Genomic DNA, 22556 nt, shown 5'->3' on the forward strand with positions numbered 1-22556 from the left:
GAGGGTGGGGGTAGGGCAGAGATTCGGGAGGGCAGGGCGGAGATTCGGGAGGGCAGGGCGGGGCGTCCTCAAATTTAGGTCAAGCTAGAGCACTGCGCATGTAATCATTTTATTTATTATTTTTATTGAAAATGGTAAGTCTCTTTCACAAAAATCATTATACCCCCACAAAGGAAGTTTAGGGGGGTATATAGGAGTGAGCTTGTCTGTTGGTCGGTCTGTCGGTTGGTCTGTATTAAGTGTTCCCTCTCTAATTCAAGTTGTTTTCATTCGATCTTCACCAAACTTGATCAGATGTTGTATCTTGATGATATCTAATCCAAGTTTGAATATGGGTCATGCCGTGTCAAAAACTAGGTCACGGGGTCACTTAGTGCGATTTAAACATTGAGCATGGTGTTCGCTCTCTTATTGAAGTGGTTTTCGTCCGAGCTTCACCAAACTTGGTCAGAAGTTGTATGTAGAAAATCTTTAGGCCAAGTTCTGACATGGGCCATGCCTGGCCAAAAACTAGGTCACAGGGTAACTTAGTGTGTTTTACACATTCATCAGGGTGTCAGCTCTCTAATTCAATTAGTTTATATCCGATCTTCACCAAACTTGGTCAGAAGTTGTATCTAGTTGATGTCTAGGCCAAGTTCCAACATGGGTCATGGCAGGTCAAAAACTTGGTAACGGGGTCACTAAGTGCATTTTAAATATTGAGCATGGTGTCCGCTCTGTAACTCTAAGTAATTTTCATCGTATCTTCACCACACTTGGTCAGAAGTTGTATCTAGATGATGTGTAGGTCAAGTTCGAACATGGGTCATGCCGGTCAAAAACTAGGTCACGGGGTCACTTAGTGCGTTTTCAACATTGAGCATGGTGTCGCTGTTTTTTGTGAAGACAACATGCAAAATATTCTGTGTCAATGCGGTATGTGGGGGTATTGTCACGTCTGTGACAAAGCTCTAGTTCTCTTTAAATTAATCTCTTTTATTAATATCTTGGCCAAAAAAAAAATTTGATTATGAGTTAATATTTTTAACAGCAAGAATCTAATCCAAAGAAATCCCTGAGAAATTTGAATGTTGACATAACTTACATGTATCAGATTTTAGTGCATTTACAGCTAAATTCTACAAATGCAAAACTCACAGGCAAAGTCAATATGTTTTACTACACATGTAGCAATATAATTTTTGTTGTTGTCATTTTTGCAGTTATGTTTGAGTAACCCGCAGTCAAACGATATGCCAAAAAAGCTTTGTTGCGTAATAGCTATATCGAATTCAAAATTCTGTCTTTTATGCAGTTATGTCAGAGTTACCCACAGTCGGTGGTGGTTCCAAAGGGTGTGACGGATGATATGCTAGCCAAGGTGGACCAGTTCAGGCAGAACGGACGCTTTCCTGTCCTGAGCTATTTTCACAGGGACAGCAAGGTAGTGGCAGAGTTTCACTCCATTTGATACACATTCAGACCAGGCCTTTTCCTGGCCATTTAAAGAAAAATGCTCTTTGGGACTGGGAATCGACTTAAACGAGTAGTCTATAAATTTGGTAAAAACTAATTCAATATAACTCTTTATAATAATTCAAATGATAATAAAAAATCATATTAATTATTGTTACATTCTTTGTTAGATGTAATGAAAATAAAAATTGAGATAAATAAACATTTTTTTAATATATTTTTTTTAATTGGGAAAAACTAATTACCATTTTGTTTGGCAATGGGTCCATTTAACTATATATTTATCTCTCTTGCACGTATATGTTCATTGTGAAATATTCCCAAGAAAAGCATTCATCTAATTATATTATGATGGGCTTTGTGAATATAGTAGGTGTTGTCCCAAGTGTAAAAAAACACCCATGTCAGCAATTTTTGTGCCTTATTTGGAAAAGTAACGGTACAATGCCAATGGGGAAAAATTAGTCCATAAAACTTACTTGCACAAGCCCATCAAAGTTATCATTAACCTGTCCTTTCTCTGGATATTGTAATTTTTCCTCAATTTGAAAAGTGCCTTTTTATTGGTACTTAAAGAACGAAAAAAATGCTGTATTTATATATATGTTCAAAGCCAATTATCTGCATCATAACAGGGATTTAATCATATTCTAGAGAGCTTATTAATCATATTCTAGAGAGCTTAATGGATACAGACGTTATTGTCCCTGGTTTAAAAAATGCTTATGTAGTGCAGGCTGTTTTGATGCGCTCAAGCCAGCCACTGACCGGCTCGAGTGGACGACGCTGCAAGGACGATGAACGCCTAGTGAACGCAGTGCTAGGAATAGGGATCAGAGGTTACATCATAGACACTCGGTCCCAGAGTGCGGTCAAGGCTGAACTGAAAACAGGTACAGAGAAAGTGATTTTTATACCCCCACAAACGAAGTTTAGGGGGGTATATAGGAGTGAGCTTGTCTGTCAGTCTGTCGGTCGGTCTGTATTAAGTGTCCGCTCTCTATTTCAAGTAGTTTTCATCCCATCTTCACCAAACTAGGTCAGAAGTTGTATTTTCATGATGTCTAGGCCATGTTTGAACATGGCCCTTTTCGGGTCAAAAACTAGGTCACAAGTTCACTTAGTTCGTTTTTAACATTCAGCATGTTGTCCGCTCTCTATTTCAAGTAGTTTTCATCCGATCTTCACCAAACTTGGACAGAAGTTGTATCTAGATGATCTTAAGGTCAAGTTCGAACATGTACCTTGCCGGGTCAAAAATTAGGTCACGGGGTCACTTAGTGCGTTTAAAACATTCAGCATGTTGTCTGCTCTCTATTTTGAAGTAGTTTTCATCCGATCTTTACCAAACTTGGTCAGAAGTTGTATCTAGATGATGTCTAGGCCAAGTTCGAACATGGGCCTTGCCGGGTTAAAAACTAGGTCATGGGGTCACTTAGTACATTTTACGCATTGAGCATGGTGTTCGCTCTCTATTTCAAGTAGTTTAAATCCGTCTTCACCACACTGGGTCAAAAGTTGTGACTAGATGATGTGTAGGTCAAGTTCGAACATGGGCCATGCCGGGTAAAAAACAAGGTCATGGGGTCAATTGGTGTGTTTTAAACCTCACATTGTTGTCTGCTCTCTAATTAAAGTAGTTTTTATCCAATCTTTACCAAAATTGGTCAGAAGTTGTATCTTGATAATGTCTGGAGCAAGTTTTAATATGGGTCATGCCGGGTCAAAAACAAGGTCACGGGGTCACTTAGGGCATTTTAGACATCACAATTGTGTCCGCTCTCTAATTCAAGTAGTTTTCATCTGATCTTCACCAAACTTGGTCAGAAGTTGTATCTAGATGATCTTAAGGCCAAGTTTGAACATGGGCCTTGCCGGGTAAAAACTAGGTCACAGGGTCACTTAGTGCGTTTTAAACATTCAGCATGTTGTCCGCTCTCTAATTCAAGTAGTTTTTATCCGATCTTCATCAAACTTGGTCAGAAGTTGTATCTAGATGATCTTAAGGCCAAGTTCGAACATGGGCCTTGCCGGGTCAAAAATTACGTCACGGGGTCACTTAGTACGTTTTACATATTGAGCATGGTGTCCGCTCTCTATTTCAAGTAGTTTAAATTGGATCTTCACCACACTTGGTCAGAAGTTGTAACTAGATGATGTGCAGGTCAAGTTCGAACATGGGCCATGCCGGGTCAAAAACTAGGTCACGTGGTCACTTAGTGTGTTATAAACCTCACCATGTTGTCCGCTCTCTAATTCAAGTTGTTTTTGTCCAATCTTCACCAAAATTGGTTAGAAGTTGTATCTTGATGATGTCTAGAGCAAGTTTGAATATGGGTCATGCCAGGTCAAAAACAAGGTCACGGGGGTCACTTAGGGCGTTTTAAACATCACAATGTTGTCCACTCTCTAATTCAAGTAGTTTTCATCCAATCTTCACCAAACTTGGTCAGAAGTTGTATCTAGATGATGTCTAGGTCAAGTTTGAATATGGGTCATGCCGGGTCAAAAACTAGGTCACGGTGTATCTTAGTGCATTTTAAACCTCACCATGTTGTCCGCTTTCTAATTCAAGTAGTTTTCATACAATCCTCGTCAAACTTGGTCAGAAGTTGTATCTAAATGATCTCTACCACAAGTTTGAACATGGGCCATTCCGAGCCTAAAACTAGGTCACGGGGTCACTTAGTGCGTTTTTTAACATTCAGCATGGTGTCCACTCTCTAATTCAAGTAGTTTACATCCGATCTTCACCAAACTTGGTCAGACGTTTAATGGAGATTATCTTAAGGCCAAGTTAGAACATGGGCCTTTCTGGGTCAAAAACTAGGTCAAGGGGTCACTTAGTGTGTTTTAAAAATTGAGCATGTTGTCCGCTGTTTTTTGTGAAGACGTCATGCAAAATATTATGTGTCAATGCGGCATGTGGGGGTATTTGTCACGTCTGTGACAAAGCTCTAGTTTTTTCTTCTGTGTATGGTTTCTGCAAAAGGAGCTTTCTCAAGTGAGAATAAATTACAAAATTCTGGACTGCTGTAAGAAATTTCCCAAAAGAATAAAAACAAGGACAAAATTGTCACAAAACCAGGTTTAAAAAAAAAATATTTTTATAATAAAAGGGAAGTATTAATCCATGTATGCTAATTATTTTTCTTTGCTAAGGACACATTTAACAGGATTAACAAAAGTATTCCTGACCTTGATCAACATGACCTTTGATCCATTAAAGTGTAGATGTTAATGTGAGGTATAAACATACTCAATATTGAATAAGGGATCTATGAAGAAAAGTGTAAAAATGTATTTTTAGCCAAAGTGACCTTGACATTGACCTGAAAAAAATCATGTTCAATATGTGCCAGGGTATTTGATGGTAAACTCTTTGTGAAAGTTTCATGGAAATCTGTTGAGAAATAACGGAGGAGTTGCGCTCGGAAGAAAATGTCAAATTCTTTTGAGTCATGGAAACCTTGCTTTCTACTGAATCATGAATTCCCGACAAAATGCGCCAGGGCACTTGGTGGCCATCATTTTGTGAAAGTTTGATTGAAATCAGTTTAGAAATGAAGGAGGGTTTGTGCTCTGAAGAATTGTTCTGCCTGCTCACCCGCCTGCCGACATTAATCAATCTAATTACAAGTTTTTTCCTTCAGAAGACATGGTCAAAAATCTGACAGACAAACAGTTTCCACTCAATTACTGTACTTGAATATGCTTTAGTGCTGAAATTTTGTGTATAATTAGTTTACATGCAGAACTATCTTGGGATTACATTTGGCTCAAGTCAATGCAAAGCCTTATAACTGGAAATAAACACAGTTCTTGCTCAATAACTTCAGTTTGGATGCAGCATTTGCCTTGTTATTTTGTTAACATATAGATGCATTACTTGGAATTACATTTGAAGCAAGGTGGGTTAAGGTCAAAGTAACCGGTGATAATCACATCATATTCAAAGGCAAAGTTGTCTCTAGCTGTATTATATTTAACCCTTTTCCACTCAGAGACGCACTTTGACGAATTTGAAGTCTCTCAGAATATCATATTAAATTATAGACCTTTCTTACAACATTCAAGTTTTGAAGGCTTCACTTCAGACCCTAAGGTGCTGATGAGCAGCAAACAGCATAAAACCTGGACAGACTGAGCGTTACTGAGCAGCAAACAGCATAAAACCTGGACAGACTGATAGTTACTGAGCAGCAAACAGCATAAAACCTGGACAGACTGAGAGTTACTGAGCAGCAAACAGCATAAAACCTGGACAGACTGAGAGTTACTGAGCAGCAAACAGCATAAAACATGGACAGACTGAGAGTTACTGAGCAGCAAACAGCATAAAACCTGGACAGACTGAGAGTTACTGAGCAGCAAACAGCATAAAACCTGAACAGACTGAGAGTTACTGAGCAGCAAACAGCATAAAACATGGACAGACTGAGAGTTACTGAGCAGCAAACAGCATAAAACCTGGACAGACTGAGAGTTACTGAGCAGCAAACAGCATGAAACCTGGACAGACTGAGAGTTACTGAGCAGCAAACAGCATAAAACCTGGACAGACTGAGAGTTACTGGTTTTCTGTTTTCCTAGAATTGGGCTCTTAAATATACTTGTAATACCCTTAAACACTTCTTCTACTAGGGGGAGGTTATGAGCTCGAGGCCCACTACTCACAGTGGAAGCGTCTCAATCAGGCCATAGATCGCCGGCAGGTGTTCCATGAGTCTCTCATCAAACTCATTGAAGGTATGGCACTGTTTTTTTCCATTTGAAATCGGTTCAGGTAATCAGAAAGTCAAAACGCCGCAAATTTTCCAAATGCAAAGGGACCCGGCCCCTTTCCAAAATGATTAAAAAAACACTGTATGGTAATAATTGGCAAACTTGAATTTGGTATTCTATGTACATGTATGTCATGCATTTAGTGAAATATAAAATTAGGTTTTCAATGTGTGAAATTCATGTACCGGGTAGTGAAAACTTATATTCGGTCTTGTATGTATGCAATTTATTAAGTGAAAACATGAATTAGGTGTTTAATGTTTGTAATTCATTCGGTGTATTTAATCCTGTAAGTTGGGCCAGCAAGCCGACTAGCTGAGCTAGAAGAGTGCTTGACTACAATTCAGAGGATCAGGGGTTTGATTCTCAGCCTGGCCACACAACTTGTGTAGTCATTGATTATATCATAATTTGAGTCCCGTTCGGAAAAAAACTTGGAATAATGCATGTGCGTAAAGTTTCGTCCCAGATTAGCCTTTGCAGGTCGCACAGACTAATCAGGGACGACATTTAAACGAAAAAAGTCATAAAAGCGGAAAGTGTTGTCCCTGATTAACCTGTGCAGACTGCGCAGGCTAATCTGTGACGACACTTAACGCACATGCAATATGCCTTGTTTATCTCAGAAAGGGAGTCATTTCTAGGGCATTTGTCTACCTATTTGGGCAATTAGGGCAGTTGCCAGGTTTTGCATAAGGATATGCACATAGTACATGTCAATCTAGCTTACACAGGGTTAACTGACTGCCCTGTGACTGAAATACTGTTGAAATGGTGAAAACATCCACACAAACAATTTAATGCATTTATGTGAATTATACTGATCAACAGGTTGGTGTTCAAATCCAACATAATAATGTTTGGTTTTCAATTTTTCTTTAACTTTATGTGAATACATTTGTGGCAATACAATATAAAGCAGGGAGAAGTCAATAGATCTAGAATGAAATAGCAGGATCTTCTTTTTACTCTGCGTTTTTTCCCCAACAGTTGACCATCTAGAGTTCTAGACTATTCAACACAAATTGTGTATTTTTTGGAATTTAGTATTCCTTACAATACAAAATAAGCAATCAGAGGACTTAAAAAAAAAAAAAAAAAACTTAATAGAAATTCTATTGATGAACCATTTACCACTTAGATACATATTTTGACGCATTTTTAGTCCCTTAGAAAGTTACATTAAGTTAAAACCCTTAGATACATATTTTGACGCATTTTTAGTCCCTTAGAAAGTTACATTAAGTTAAAACCCTTTCATACTAGGGTTTTAAATGCTTCATTTCCGACCCTTAGCAGCAAACAGTATTTAACCTGAACAGCCTGCAAGTTAGTCGCAGGCTGTTCTGGTTTTGCACATAGCCATTTTCACTTTGTTTCTGAGTGGGAAAGGGTTAAAGCCACACACCTTGCCTCTGACTTTGAAATGAAATACATGTTAACCAATACATATATATGCAATTTGAAAGTGTGCAAAATTGTCATTAAATCTATAGTCTAGTTAGCAAGTAATTTAATTTTTTTCAAATGGTACCGCTTTTAAAACGGAAAGTAGGATTTCTAGATGTATACTTCCATTCATTTCGACAAACCTGATTATTTTTAAGTTCTAAAGCGCAAAAAGACAGATTTCTACCTTGCAACCACCAGATATATTCTAATTTGCATAGATAAAATTAAATCTATAGCCTAGTTAGAAGTTAATTTATTACTTTTCAAATAGAACAGCTTTTAAAACCGAAAGTAGGATTTCTGGACGTATACATTATGTACGCCCATTTTGACAAACGCGATAATTTTTCAGTTTTAAAGTGCAAAAAAGACGGATTTCTACCTTGTAACCACCAGATATATTCTATTTGGCATAGATAAAATATGTTTCTTATATATACTCAGGCATTTCCTTAGGGTTTTTGCCAGGCACAGCGGCAAGGCAGCCTGGAAAGGAGTTGATGCTGGTGGAGGACCATTCTGTGTAGATTTATATATTTATTGTTCTAACTGAAAATCTTCATTAAGAGCTATTAAAAGACATTTTGTTAACTTTATATGTCCCCCACTATAGTAGTGGGGGACATATTGTTTTTGCCCTGTCTGTTGGTCTGTCTGTTGGTCTGTTGGTCTGTCTGTTTGCGCCAACTTTAACATTTTGCAATAACTTTTGCTATATTGAAGATAGCAACTTCATATTTGGCATGCATGTGTATCTCATGAAGCTGCACATTTTGAGTGGTGAAAGGTCAAGGTCAAGGTCATCCTTCAAGGTCAGAGGTCAAATATATGTGGCCAAAATCGCTCATTTTATGAATTCTTTTGCAATATTGATGATAGCAACTTGATATTTGGCATGCATGTGTATCTCGTGGAGCTGCACATTTTGAGTGGTGAAAGGTCAAGGTCAAGGTCATCCTTCAAGGTCAGAGGTCAAATAAATGTGGCCCTAATCGCTTATTTTATAAATACTTTTGCAATATTGAAGATAGCAACTTGATATTTGGCATGCATGTGCATCTCATGGAGCTGCACATTTTGAGTGGTGAAAGGTCAAGGTCAAGGTCATCCTTCAAGGTCAGATATCAAATATATGTGGCCCAATCGCTTATTTTATGAATACTTTTGCAATATTGAAGATAGCAACTTGATATTTGGCATGCATGTGTATCTCATGGAGCTGCACATTTTGAGTGGTGAAAGGTCAAGGTCAAGGTCATCCTTCACAATGTCAAGGTCATCCTATCAGGTCAAACATCATATAGGGGGACATTGTGTTTCACAAACACATCTTGTTATTTTTTTTTACTCAATTTATTTCAATTAAGTCATCTATTATAATATTCAGTTACAGACATAAAGACATGATTGGAAAAACAAGAGCTGTGGCAAAATAGATTTTTAAGTCCAGGCACCGCGGGCCCGCTGTGCTAAAACCACCTGGGGAAAAGCCTGATACTTAAATTCACTATGCCAAATAAGGTGTGTGGATTTAAGCATATTATTAGAAATTATCACCAGACTGAGTCAGCTTTCCATCCTTTATGGCAGCATCCTGTACCTTTTTATCCCCCGACATAGGCGGAGGGATATTGTTTTGGCGTTGTCCGTCCGTCTTTCCGTCCGTCCGGCTCTTTTGTGTCTGGAGCCATATCTCGGAAGTGCTTGGGCGGATTTCATTGAAACTTGTTTTGAGTATATATATGGATAAGATGATGATGCACGCCAAAGGGCATTGTAAACCATCTGTTAATAATGGAGTTATGACCCTTGGCATCTTGAAAAATGCTTTTTTTGTGTCCGGAGCCATATCTTGAAAGTGCTTTGGGGGATTTCATTGAAACTTGGTATGAGTTTATATATGGATAAGAGGATGATGCACGCCAAATGACATTGCATGCCATCGGATATTAACGGAGTTATGGCCCTTTGTATCTTGAAAAATGCTTTTTTGAATGTCAAATATAACACTTTGTGTTCAGAAGCATATTGGCGGGGGATATCAATTCAATGAAGTTGCTTGTTAGATCCTAGATCTTTTTAAGTGGTGTATATGTATGCGGGTATACCGTGTGTGAAACATTCTTAGAAACACAAAGTTAATTATATGAGATACCTTATTGCAAAGAAATGTTAACTTTGGTATTATTAAAAAGTTGTAGATTTTTTTTTAGCTTCAAAGTTGTCATTGTGGATATTTTATTGTTTTGATATCAAATGAAAAAAAAGCTGTAAGCGTATTGAAATTAGTTGAGCTAAATTTGCTTATTTGTATTCATCGGCTAATTTGGTAAATTATATATTATATAAATGAGCCTGGATCTGGGTAACATAGCTTTATCCAGATGCGTTTAGTGTTGTCCCAAAATAGCCTGAGTGGTCCGCACTGTCAAAAAGGAACTTTACTTTTTTCTTGAACTGGATTGGCACTGCTCTAATAAGGGACTTCTTTTACACAAAAAAAACATAAAAGCTGAAAATGCTATCCCTTACTAAAACCTTTGTGGACTAAACGTTTATCTGGGTGGACTTTTATGCACATGTATTAACCCTTTGCATGCTGGGAAATTTGTAGTCTGCTAAAATGTAGTCTGCTGAATTTCTAGAATTAGCATTTTCTTCATTTTTTTTTCAAAGAATACTATCAGAATAGCAAACAGTTTGGATCCTGATGAGACACCACGTTCTGTGACGTCTCATCTGGATCCAAACTGTTTGCAAAGGCCTTAAAATTTTGGTTCCCGCACTGGAAGGGTTAACGAAACACCACTTTTTCAGCCTGCGCTGATACTGGCACAGGACAAGTGGCTATCTAAGCTAGATGCCAGTGGGTGGTTGGGATATGTCAAGGACATTCTTACCTGTGCCTGTCTAGTGGCACAGTGCATTGATAAAGATGGTACCTGTAGCCATATAGTATTTAAGTATATAACTTTTTTTCTGCCCTCATGCATGGTATTCACTGCATGGTATTCACTGTCAAGTGGCATGGTGTATTGTTAAAATTGGTATGTGTGGTGTAATAGAATTCTATTATATACCTTTTGTTTTTCTGCCATCCAAACTTATTGTATTCATACTTGTATATAATGTTACCCCTTTACACCTAACATACTTATTTTAATGCATTTGTAGTCACTTTGAAAGTTAAACTTAATTAAAGATTTTTCTTACTTTATTCAAGTTTCAAAGGCTTCATTTCCAACCCTTTGAGTTACTCGCAAGCTGTTCAGGTTCTATGCTGGTTGCAAAAGCCATTTTCACTTTGTTTCTGATGAGGAAATGGATATATGCTCGGATTCTCTACTGTTTCAGCTGCCTGCGTGTTGGTACATGGCTCGGAAGGGGTTGATACCACGCTGCAGGTGACCTCTGGCACAGGTCATCATGGACCATGACTGCAGACCATTCACGGGGTAAGACTGCACTGAATGTTGGTACTTGTTCACAGTATCACAGTCCATGTGTTTGAAATAGGATTACAAATTCATGTATATGCAATCATTGTATTTTGTCCCCTTCCGGTTTCACCGCGGTTTGCGCTCTTTGTGTCCGTCAGTCCATGAGTCCGTGAGTCTGTGAGTCTGTCACGCTTTTCTGGATCCTGCGATAACTTCAAAAGTTCTTAATATTTTTTCATGAAACTTGAAAGATGGATAGATGGCAAAATAGACATTATGCTTGCTATTTTGTTATGTTTCTACGTCAAAAATTCTGGTTGCTATACCAACAAATATATTTAAAAAAAAAATATTTCTGACAATGGTGGAGCCAGTAGGGGACATATATTGCTTGGCAATAGGATTGTTTTATTTTACAACCTGTAACTTTTGAATTGAGCAATATTAATTGCATTTTTAAATTTATCATAAAATTCCATGGAAAAAGATTGGTGTATAATAAGCTCAATAAACCAATTATTGAATTTATTGAAAAAGTTAGTGTTTTGTTGGGTTTTTTTGGGTGGGAGGGGGGTAATTTTGGTCAGATGTTTGGGAAAAATTATATTGTTTGCCATTCTTGTCCTTGCATCTTTGTCATTACTGTATATATATATACTTCCAATCAACGCTGCATATTGATGTAGCAGGTTTGAGGCCCTGATAGAGAGAGAGTGGCTGCAGGGTGACCATTAATATATATATATATACTTCCAATTAACGCTGCTTGTTGATTTTGTAGGTTTGAGGCCCTGATAGAGAGAGAGTGGCTACAGGGCGGTCACCCATTCTCTGACCGCTGTGCCAAGTCTGCCCACGCTGTTACCAGGCAACGACAGGAGTCCCCGTGTTCCTGCTCTTCCTTGACTGTGTCTGGCAGGTGCTTATGATACATAGTGTATCTATAAATAGTAACAAAGTCACAACATGTTATTATTCATATCCTCGTTCCAATATAATATATCTGCCATGGGCAGATTTTTTTTGTATTTGAAAAGAATCAGATTGGGCGACTGAACAAAATGGCATCCATATTGATAAATAACGGTAAATGATAATAACTTTTTTATTAATCCACAAATCAACTAAAAGTGTAATATGATAATAATAAAACTTAGCTGGGGTTCTCTGTTGCTACATATTTTCTTTAGCCAAACTTACAGTTACACAAAGAAATGATTCACATGTTATCTGTTTAATGGGTTTTATGAAAAAAAGTTGTAGCCAGAAGTAAATTGTTTTTGCCAACTTTGCTAATTTGTAGCCATTTAGTAAGCCCTGATATCACACAATGGGTGTAATGAAACTATTAATTAACAACTTAAACTGTAGATTCTATAGTATGATGACACTATTAAATCTTTAAAAGTAGTCATCTGACAAAATGTATAAGCCTCCCACTTTCCTCAATGACAACTTTAACCCAATTTGTAGAACAATGAAAGTACACTGACATGCACTTCCATTTTCTGTTTAATCATTCATTATTCTTATTTAATTTTAAACACATGGATGTTTGGAAACGTTTGTATTGAATGCTAACCATTCTGACCAAAAACATTACAAAATGGAGTGGCTGGGCAGATAGATTTATTTTATTACTATTGCATTATATAATAATACATGGCACGCACACAATCCTTGATACATTTTGTTAAAAAAAAAAGTGAAATGCCAAGGAGTCTAGCATAAACTGGTTTGTTTTGTTAAAATAATGGTGTCACAAGAGTCAAAGATGGTTTGGTGATACATATTTAGTGAAGGAACAAAAAAGGGTGAATAATTCGCCCAATTGGTGCAATAAGGTACCATGTGCCTTCTTGATTCAATGTCACATGGTTCCTTTTTGCACCAATAGGGCGATGTATAAGAACCAATATCATACATCAGAGCTGGGTCAGAAATCTTTGATCTTCCCTATTCCTTTAATGGCCCAATTCGCTGAATATAAATGTCAGGCTCAGCTCTGAGATATGTTTTTGTTACAGGCTACAAAGAAAAATCTTAACATAAAAGATAAGTTTTTGTCACTTTTCCATATATAATTTTTGGTCCAGTGAAAAATCTGATATTTTTATCTTCCACCTTTTTCTCTCAGCTAATTAGCAATCATTTGATGCCATGTAACAATCTTAGTTGTCAAATGATTTCAGCTGATAAGGGTTTGCTACATGTTGTCCATACTACGAAATACAGTTGTTGAAGATTTGGTGGTTGTGTGGGGATGACAGTCAAATATTTTTTAATAATGATGGATTAAACTAATTGAAATGTTATGTTCCCTATGAAAATCAAACTATTTGTTTTTATAAAATCTGACATAATAAAAAAAAAAAAAAGATTCTTCAGTGGAAATAAAATCATTCAAAAGAAAGAAATTCTAAATGCACCTGCCTCTCAGGCCATGCTAGTTTAGTCGGAAGAGTGATGTTTGATTTTTTTCAGAAAATTTGTATTTTGCTTTTGTTTAACTGTTCAAGAATTTTGTAGTACATTTCATTTTAACAGTATCATTTTATAAATATTTACAGATTTGGCAGCAGTTTCCATGTTCATTTGAGTTCACAGAGGATTTTCTAATTGTCCTGTTTGAACATGCATACTCATCACAATTTGGTAATTAAATTTTTCTTGTATTTTGTGCATGCTTGTAAACCTAAGATTGGTGTTGTATTGAGACTTTTCTTGTTTGCATGAGAAGCCATTTCTTGGTAGCAATCGCATAAAAAGGGATTTCTTGGGTGCAATGGAAAAAAATGTCATTTTGATACAATGCAATGGTTGATCAAAAAACTTTTTATGCCTGATATACAACTGTTACTGGTTCAATAATCAACTTGATTGTTTGAAACATCAACATATGTGACGTTTTCATTTTAATTATTTTTTATCCCCCGCCATAGGCGGAGGGATATTGTTTTGGTGTTGTATGTCCTTATATCCGTCCGTTCATCTGTCCAGAGCCATATCTTGGAAGTGCTTTGGCGGATTTCATTGAAACCGTTTTCATTTAAATTATTCTTTCTTAACCGTGTTGTTGTTGTTATTTTAACTTCAAATATTTCACAACTTATATTTCTTCTTGAAGTCATACACTAAATTCTGTTTTACAGAGTATTGCGTAATGATAGTATTTATTTCCATATCATTTGCCAGGTACATTCCTGTGTAACTCAGACCTAGAAAGGAAGTGTTTAAAGCTGCACAGTCGCACGATATCACTGTGGTCGTACCTGAATCGTCCGGAGGTCCTAGGCCAGTACATCAACCCTATGTATGACCCCAACCCTGCTGTGATATGGCCCTCTGTAGCCCCGCAGAGTTTGGTAAGTATAATGGCCATCTGTAGCCCTGCAGATTTTAGTAAGTATGAAGTCTTTTTCAGCCGAATTTACCGGTCCATTAAACAGAACCATTTCCAAAAGCGTTTTTTTGTTTAAATCCAAAAGAGGGGGGTTATATTGTTTTGCTGGAAGTCGGTTGGTCTGTCTGTTTGACGGTCAGTTCATTTCCGATCAAGTACTTGTCAAACATTTTACAGATTCGCTTGATACTTCACATGTGAATTGGCCTTGGACAGTAGATGACCCATTTTGAATTTTGTCACTATTTCAAAGGTTATGGTCACTGTCACAATAAGTGTGAAAATAGTTTTCCAACTTTTTAACAAATGGACAGATTGGCTTGATACTTTACATGAACATTTGACTTTTACAGTAGATAACCCTTATTAAAATTGGGGTTACAAGGTCAAAGGTCAAGGACATGGTCCCAATAAGTGTGAAAATCTCTTCAGAGCAATAACTCTTTAACTAAATTGACTGATTTGCCTGATACATGTGCATTGGTCTTGGACAATAGATGACCCCTATTGAAATTGGGGTCACTAGTTCAAAGCACTGTTAATTAGGGGGGGGGGTGAATATGTCTCTGACCACGGAGCTCTTGTTATATCTTAATTGTATTGCTATTTCATGTAATAAAGTATATAACTAAATTGATTTTATGACCGTAACCTAGTTTGAACGGTTAAAAAATGTCAGATCAGTGTGGGGACTTCATATTACAAACGCCCGGTTGCACATTACTAAAAAATACTTATTTGTTTAAAAAGATCATGATACCTATAGAAAACTCTCACGAATGAGCAGGCTCTCCACTTTATCCCATTAAAAATGGTGCAATATTTAAAAAGTTAAATGGGTCGTGCTTTATTCTCTCAACACAGATCTTAAAAATTCACGTGGTATAGTCGCCATAGTATTTTTGGCATTGAATATGGAAGACAAGATCAAATTTCTGTGTCTGATAGTATTTAATCTGTTTCCACTGTAAAGGGTTGGACAAAATGGATTTTTAAAATTATATCAGTAATGTACACATAGAGTCCTCATCATGACATGTAAATATTCGAATAGTTCAATAAAATGTGATGTTAATATTCAGAATGAATTAATAAGTTGTTGCGCCGTTTACTTGAAATGTTGTTTTTCATTGTAAGTGGATATAAAATAAATCAAATATATCATGGTTGTTGTGTTCAGATGTTTTGCATTGCACTTGTTGATTGTGAAGCATTGTATTCAGCTTGCCCAGCTGGCGCAATCAAATGGTTCTCAATCAACTAAAGGACTCACCCACAGTGGGGATCAAGCCTAGCAACCAGGAGGTCACGGGTTTGATCCTTATGGTGGGAGCATTTGTTAGATTTTTAACATTGACACCAAGTACTGGTTCTAGTCCCAAGAAACACCTTAGTCTAATATTTCCATACGATTAAATAGGTATGTGGATGTACATGTCTTTGTAAATTGATTGAATGTACATATATTACGACATGAATTATATCACTGAAACAGGAAAATTATTTTTATGTCCCCCACTATAGTAGTGGGGGACATATTGTTTTTGCCCTGTCTGTTGGTCTGTCTGTTGGTCTGTCTGTTAGTCTGTCTGTTGGTCTGTTTGCGCCAACTTTAACATTTTGCAATAACTTTTGCTATATTGAAGATAGCAACTTCATATTTGGCATGCATGTATATCTCATGAAGCTGCACATTTTGAGTGGTGAAAGGTCAAGGTCATCCTTCAAGGTCAGAGGTCAAATATATGTGGCCCAAATCGCTCATTTTATGAATACTTTTGCAATATTGAAGATAGGAACTTGATATTTGGCATGCATGTGTATCTCATGGAGCTGCACATTTTTAGTGGTGAAAGGTCAAGGTCAAGGTCATTGGTCAAATATATTTGGCCCAAATCGCTTATTTTATAAATACTTTTGCAATATTGAAGATAGCAACTTGATATTAAGCATGCATGTGCATCTCATGGAGCTGCACATTTTGAGTGGTGAAAGGTCAAGGTCAAGGTCATCCTTCAAGGTCAGAGGTCAAATATATGTGGCCCAAATCGCTTATTTTATGAATTCTTTTGCAATATTGAAGATAGCAACTTGATATTTGGCATGCATGTGTATCTCATGGAGCTGCACATTTTGAGTGGTGAAAGGTCAAGGTCATCCTTCACAAGGTCAAGGTCATCCTACAAGGTCAAACATCATATAGGGGGACATTGTGTTTCACAAACACATCTTGTTTTTCCATGTATCCTATTTTCTGGTATTTAGCTTCGTACCTCATTTTTATTTCTTAATTTGCACAAAAATTGTTCTTCCTAATCTATTTATAGACACTTTGGAGTGGGATGTACCTAAGATCCCAGATTAACCAATCAAAACAGCAGGAGGCTTGGACTGAGGTTGCTAAGATACGAGAATACGACAAAGAGCTGAGATCAAAAGTCATGAAACTAAGGAGGTATTTTACAAATGATATTGTTTAGAGAAGTACATCAAGTATTAATTAAGATTAACATGTTTTTAAGCTTAAAGAGTGCTTAAAAAGTTAATAAAACTATGATGAGATTATTACAGAGGTGTCAAAGTTCAAGATTATTCCTGAATTCAGGATTTAGGCCCTCAAAAACTGCTTTGATATTGATATAAATTAGAAGATTTTTGTTCTGGTACTTAAAGATTTTTGTCACAAAATGTCATTTTGAAAACAAATTATTTTAATTCGACCTATTTTAAACACAGTTAACAAAATTAAATGAATTATTAACCCTCTTTTGGCACTTGCCCCCACACGTAAGGCTTTTTTTCTGGATTTTAGATCTTGGAAATTTGACACCCCTGGATCATTATGAACTATTTTGAGCTCACATGAGCACATACTTCTGATTGGGAGCTTTGATGAAACCGTTCGCCAGTCATGTGTGCATCCATCCTTTTAAAGTTTTCTTCTGACTTTTGCTCCTAAACCACTGGGCAGATTGAAATGAAACTGCCCAGAAATGATCCTTGGCTGACCATTTTTAAAGATGTTCAAATTGTTTTGGTTCATTTTTTATGTTAGTCACAGGAATCAAAAAAAAAGATATTAAAAATAAAAAACTCTGAAACAATGGTTAGAGGTAAATTTGTTGAGTGGTCCTCTACTGAATATGTTCAAATCGACCCTGAGGTCCAACTGTCCACCCACAATTTGTTGAGTGGTCCTCTACTGAATATGTTCAAATCGACCCTGAGGTCCAGCTGCCCACCCACCAGGGGTCACATGATTTATAAAGATTTATGTAGTAAAGCATTATAAAATATTTTTCTTTGAAACGCAGGCAAAGTGATTTAATATATTGTGATTCTCTACAAAGCTTGTTCAAATAATACCCCTGCAGTGATAATTGGTCATGTCTTAGAATTACTTTTTACTTTAAATGTATTTAGTGAAAAGGTTAAAATTATCTAAAACAGAAAGGCTGAAAGGTGTGGTATTTTGAAATGTATAATTGTATTGTTGTCCTCTACGTTGTTTGTTAACATCATGGCCCAGGGGTCAAAATTGACCATACCAAACGTCAAAAAGTTACATAAACTAACATAGTTAACTTTTGCTGAAAACACAGATTAAGGTGTGTGCTTTTTTTATCATGCTTGTGGGTTGAAAATTTGCTTTGGGTTTGTTACATACAATAGTTTTCCTCTTTTAATAAGTTTGTAAACATGCAGCTGATGTCAAAAAGTAGCAACACCCAGACATCACACGATTTATATAAACTTGTATTGCAAATAACGTTAAAAATCATATGATACCTCTGGGGTCAGGGGTTGAATTTTTGGTGTGCGACATAGTGTGTGTGTTCTTTGCTTATTTTGTTCTTTTCATTCCCAAGCTGTTAATATGCATCCCAATCTAGAGGTTACATTTTATGTTTATGGTAAAAACTTTAATTTGTTCTAATACTGTACCAGACCATGTTATGCCTCTGTACTACATTGTAAGGAGCCTATATACAAAGGATGTTGATTACACAAACATTACACAATATACATATTACAGATCAGTTTCTACGTGTCTCAGGCAAGCAACGTAGGGCATTAAGGACCTGTCATTCAATAAGAGTAACCAATGAAGAACATGTGCCTAGGAATTGCAGAATGTATTGTCAATTCTTTTAAGAATTAAGAGAATTTCTGCTGTATTTTTCAAGAAACTTAAGTGACGTGCTGCATAAGAATTGCAGAATGTATTTTCAGATAACTTAAAATGTTTCAATAGATGTTGTGATAATGTATTGTCAGATAATGTGAGAATGTATTGTAAGATTATGTGAGATTGAATTGTCAGATAATGTAAGAATGTATTGTCAGATAATGTGTGAATGTATTGTCAGAAACTGTGAGTATATATATTGTCAGTTAATGTGAGTAGGTATTGTCAGATAATGTGAGGATGAACAGTTAGATTATGCAAAAATGTATTTGCAGATAATTTGAGAATGTATTGTCAGATAATTTGACAATGTATCGTCAGATAATATGAGAATATATTGTCAGATAATGTGAGAATGTATGGTTAGATAGATTGAGAATATATGAGTCGTGTTCTGAGAAAACTGGGCTTAATGCATGTGCTTAATGTGTCGTCCCAGATTAGCCTGTGCAGTCTTCACAGGCTTATCAGGGACGGCACTTTCTGCTTGTATGGTATTTTTAGTTTCAAGGAAGTCCATCCTTACCAAAAATCACATTTAGGCGGAAAGTGTCATCCGTGATTAGCCTGTGCGGTATGCATTTAGCCCAGTTTTCTCAGAACAAGGCTTATATGGTCAGATAATTGAGATTGTATTGTCAGATAATGTGAAATTGTATTGTCAGATAATGTGAAAATGTATTGTCAGATAATGTGAAAATGTATAGTCAGATAGTGTGAAAATGTGTTGTCAGATAATGTGAAAATGTATGGTCAGAAAATGTGAAAATGTATTGTCAGATAATGTGAAAATGTATTGTCAGATAGTGTGAAAATGTATTGTCAGATAGTGTGAAAATGTTTTGTCAGATAGTGTGAGAATGTATCGTTAGTTAATGTGAAAAATGTATTTCATATAATGTGAACTGGTGTTGTCAGATAATGCGAATATGTATTGTCAGATAATGTGAAAATGTAGTGACAGATAATGTGAAAATTTATTGGCGTATAATTTGCAACTGTATTGACAGATAATGTAAGAACGTATTTAATTTGTCAGAGAATGTGAAAATGTATTGTAAGATGATGTTAATATGTCATCAGATAATGTGAGAATGCTTTTTCATATAATGTGAGAATGTATTGTCAGATCATGTGAGATTGTGTGGTCCGATAATTTGAGAATATATGGTCAGATAATTGAGAGTGTATGGTCAGATATTGTGAAAAGGTATTGTCAGATAATGTGAACATGTACTGACAGAAAATGTAAAAACCTATTGACATATTATCTGAGCATTCAGACAATCTGCACTTTTTGTTGCAGACACCTGGTGTTTCTGGAGCAAGAGGCAGTGACTGCAGGAGTTATCCTCCCATCTACTCTCAACGGAGACATCAACTGACGAGGGCACAAAACAGGGGTGTTAATTCTCCCCCTGTCAGCTCATATTCCCCCTTTTAATGTCAACATAATTTTGAAGATAGTTACTTAATTTGTTGGATCTATATAAACATTAAGAGTTTCGATGAACTATTTAAGAAGGGGGGGGTCTAAGGGAATATTCCTCTCTTGATTTGGTTCTTAAATCATTAAATCACACACCTGGCTGTCAATTAGACATCTAATATTTGTGTCTGTAATTGGGAGTAATGAAAACAACTTAATCTACAAGTCTCTATATCTATATTCCACAAGAAATCATGTTTTGGTCTTAAGTATTTATTTTGTTGAATGTTCTGTTGTTGATTTTGTTGTTGTTGTTTCCTTAGTGAGTATGTTTGAATAAGACAAGATGTAAGAAAGTTAAAGTAAGGTGAAAATGGGAATACATGTAAAGCTAAAAGAAATGTTAAATGGTGTATGTATTATCTGTAAATATAGATAAGGTACAAAGTGCATTTGTATCTATGGCTGACATGCATTCACAAAGTTTAGTGGTAAAGAAAAGTCATTATTTTTTATTGAAAAAGCTTAATGATTAGCAAACAATGGCTGGGTGGTTGAGCGGGCGGTAGGGAATAATGACGATGTTCACAATTTAGAATAAGATTTTGAATGTTTAAATTATTTATTTAAGTTCCTGGTCAACTTCATAAAAATTAACACAAATTTGTATTGGAGAGTTCTCTACAAAACACCTTCATGTGGTTGCACTTGACTGCACAAGATAGCCCACAGTATATTTGTGTCTTGTTCTGAGAAAATTGGGCTTAATGCATGTGCGTAAAGTGTCGTCCCAGATTAGCCTGTGCTGTCCGCGCAGGCTAATCAGGGACTACACTTTCCGCCTAAACTTGATTTTCGATAAGGAAGGACTTCCTTAAAACAACAAAAAAAAAGCGGAACTATTGTCCCTGATTAGCCTGTGCGGATTGCACAGGCTAATCTGGGACGACACTTTACGCAAATGCATTTTGCCCAATTATCTCAGAACAAGGCTCATTTAAATGCATATACGTATGTACGTATAAGCACAACATGTATGAACTTTTTACTGTAATCTTTCTGATCATGGGATTGTGCAATATTGTATATTAAGATGCTTTTTTTTTATTTTTCAAAACTAATATAATAATGGCCGATAATATTCAATATTTTGTAAGACGGAAGATTATGAGAATTGCAGAAAAACATACTGTTATTGTTAAATTATGATTTACTGTGATATTTGTTCACCACATTCATGACATAGTGTGATTTTTATTTCAAAGGCTGATACTGTAAATTAGAACAGGACTATAAAATATGTATAGAAATATAATATTTAAATTTTGCTATGTAATAACTTTGTTATTTTATCAGCCCAAAATACTTATAATTATTAAGTCTGTTTAATTTAGCCATTTATCATATTGATCAAACTTACGGGCTCATTGTTCATAAAACACCAAAACCTGACCATTGAATGACATCTTTTCAAATCGTGTTTAATGTGTTCCTTTTTTGTTCAAAATGGCTAATAAATCTTGAATGAGAATAGTATGCTTTTTGTATTTATTTGTTTAAAGGGATCTTTTCACGCTTTGGTAAATTGACAAAATTGAAAAAAGTTGTTTCAGATTCGCAAATTTTCGTTTTAGTTATGATATTTGTGAGGAAACAGTAATACTGAACATTAACCATGCTCTAATATAGCCATTATATGCATCTTTTGACGATTTTAAATCCTAAAAATTATAAAGCGTTGCAACGCGAAACGATTGAATAATTTGGAGAGTTCTGTTTTTGTCGTTAAATTTTGTGAAACTACGAAGATTGCTTATATAAGGTATAAAATACGTCATCGATGTGTATCGGCGGAATAGCTCAGTTGGACTAAAGCGTTTTTACTTCAGGACACTGGCAGGACTCCAGGGGTCACTGGTTCGAAACCTGCTCCGGGCAATGTTCTTTTCCTTTTTTTATTTTTTTTCTTGATTTTTTACTGGAGCTTTTATGATCCAATGTTTACATTTATCAATATAAAGCATTTAATGAATAAGTTAAAACAATGCCAAAATCTGTGAAAAGGCCCCTTTAAAGTTTATATACAATTCTAAAAAACTTATTCTGTAATGAGAGAAAACACAATTTATTTATTCAAGAATAATTTTTAAAATCAATCTCATCGTGTCGAAGATAGTGATCCGTGCAAATGACATTGACGTAAATAACTTAGATAAACGTCCTACATGCTTGAGCGAAGATCCTCACTTATGTGAAAAAAATATTGAGCGCACTGTTTGATACACGCTTTAAACCTATTTATTTTTTAGCTAAATTGCACCGAAAGACGTTGACTTGTTGAAACGCCTGAATATCTGAAACTCATTTAATGCGGTAACAATGAATTATGTAACGATTGAT

The 22556-nt window shown here is 36.0% G+C and overlaps 1 protein-coding gene across 1 annotated transcript in view; it reads left to right on the forward strand.

Moving 5' to 3' along the window:
* The window catches only part of LOC127848448 (myotubularin-related protein 9-like), a 43312-nt gene extending 21625 nt beyond the window's left edge, over positions 1-21687 (forward strand). Inside the window, 13 exon segments of the mRNA XM_052380917.1 lie at positions 1298-1426; positions 2195-2351; positions 6103-6207; positions 10513-10528; positions 10530-10633; positions 11050-11104; positions 11106-11150; positions 11917-12014; positions 12017-12054; positions 13706-13790; positions 14331-14500; positions 16866-16993; positions 20034-21687. Coding sequence (XP_052236877.1) covers positions 1298-1426; positions 2195-2351; positions 6103-6207; positions 10513-10528; positions 10530-10633; positions 11050-11104; positions 11106-11150; positions 11917-12014; positions 12017-12054; positions 13706-13790; positions 14331-14500; positions 16866-16993; positions 20034-20112 — 1209 coding nt within the window. The 3' untranslated portion in view covers positions 20113-21687.
* Positions 21688-22556: the final 869 nt, after the last annotated feature.

Source organism: Dreissena polymorpha, chromosome 10 (genome assembly GCF_020536995.1).
Source record: "Dreissena polymorpha isolate Duluth1 chromosome 10, UMN_Dpol_1.0, whole genome shotgun sequence".
Lineage (NCBI taxonomy): Eukaryota > Metazoa > Mollusca > Bivalvia > Myida > Dreissenidae > Dreissena > Dreissena polymorpha.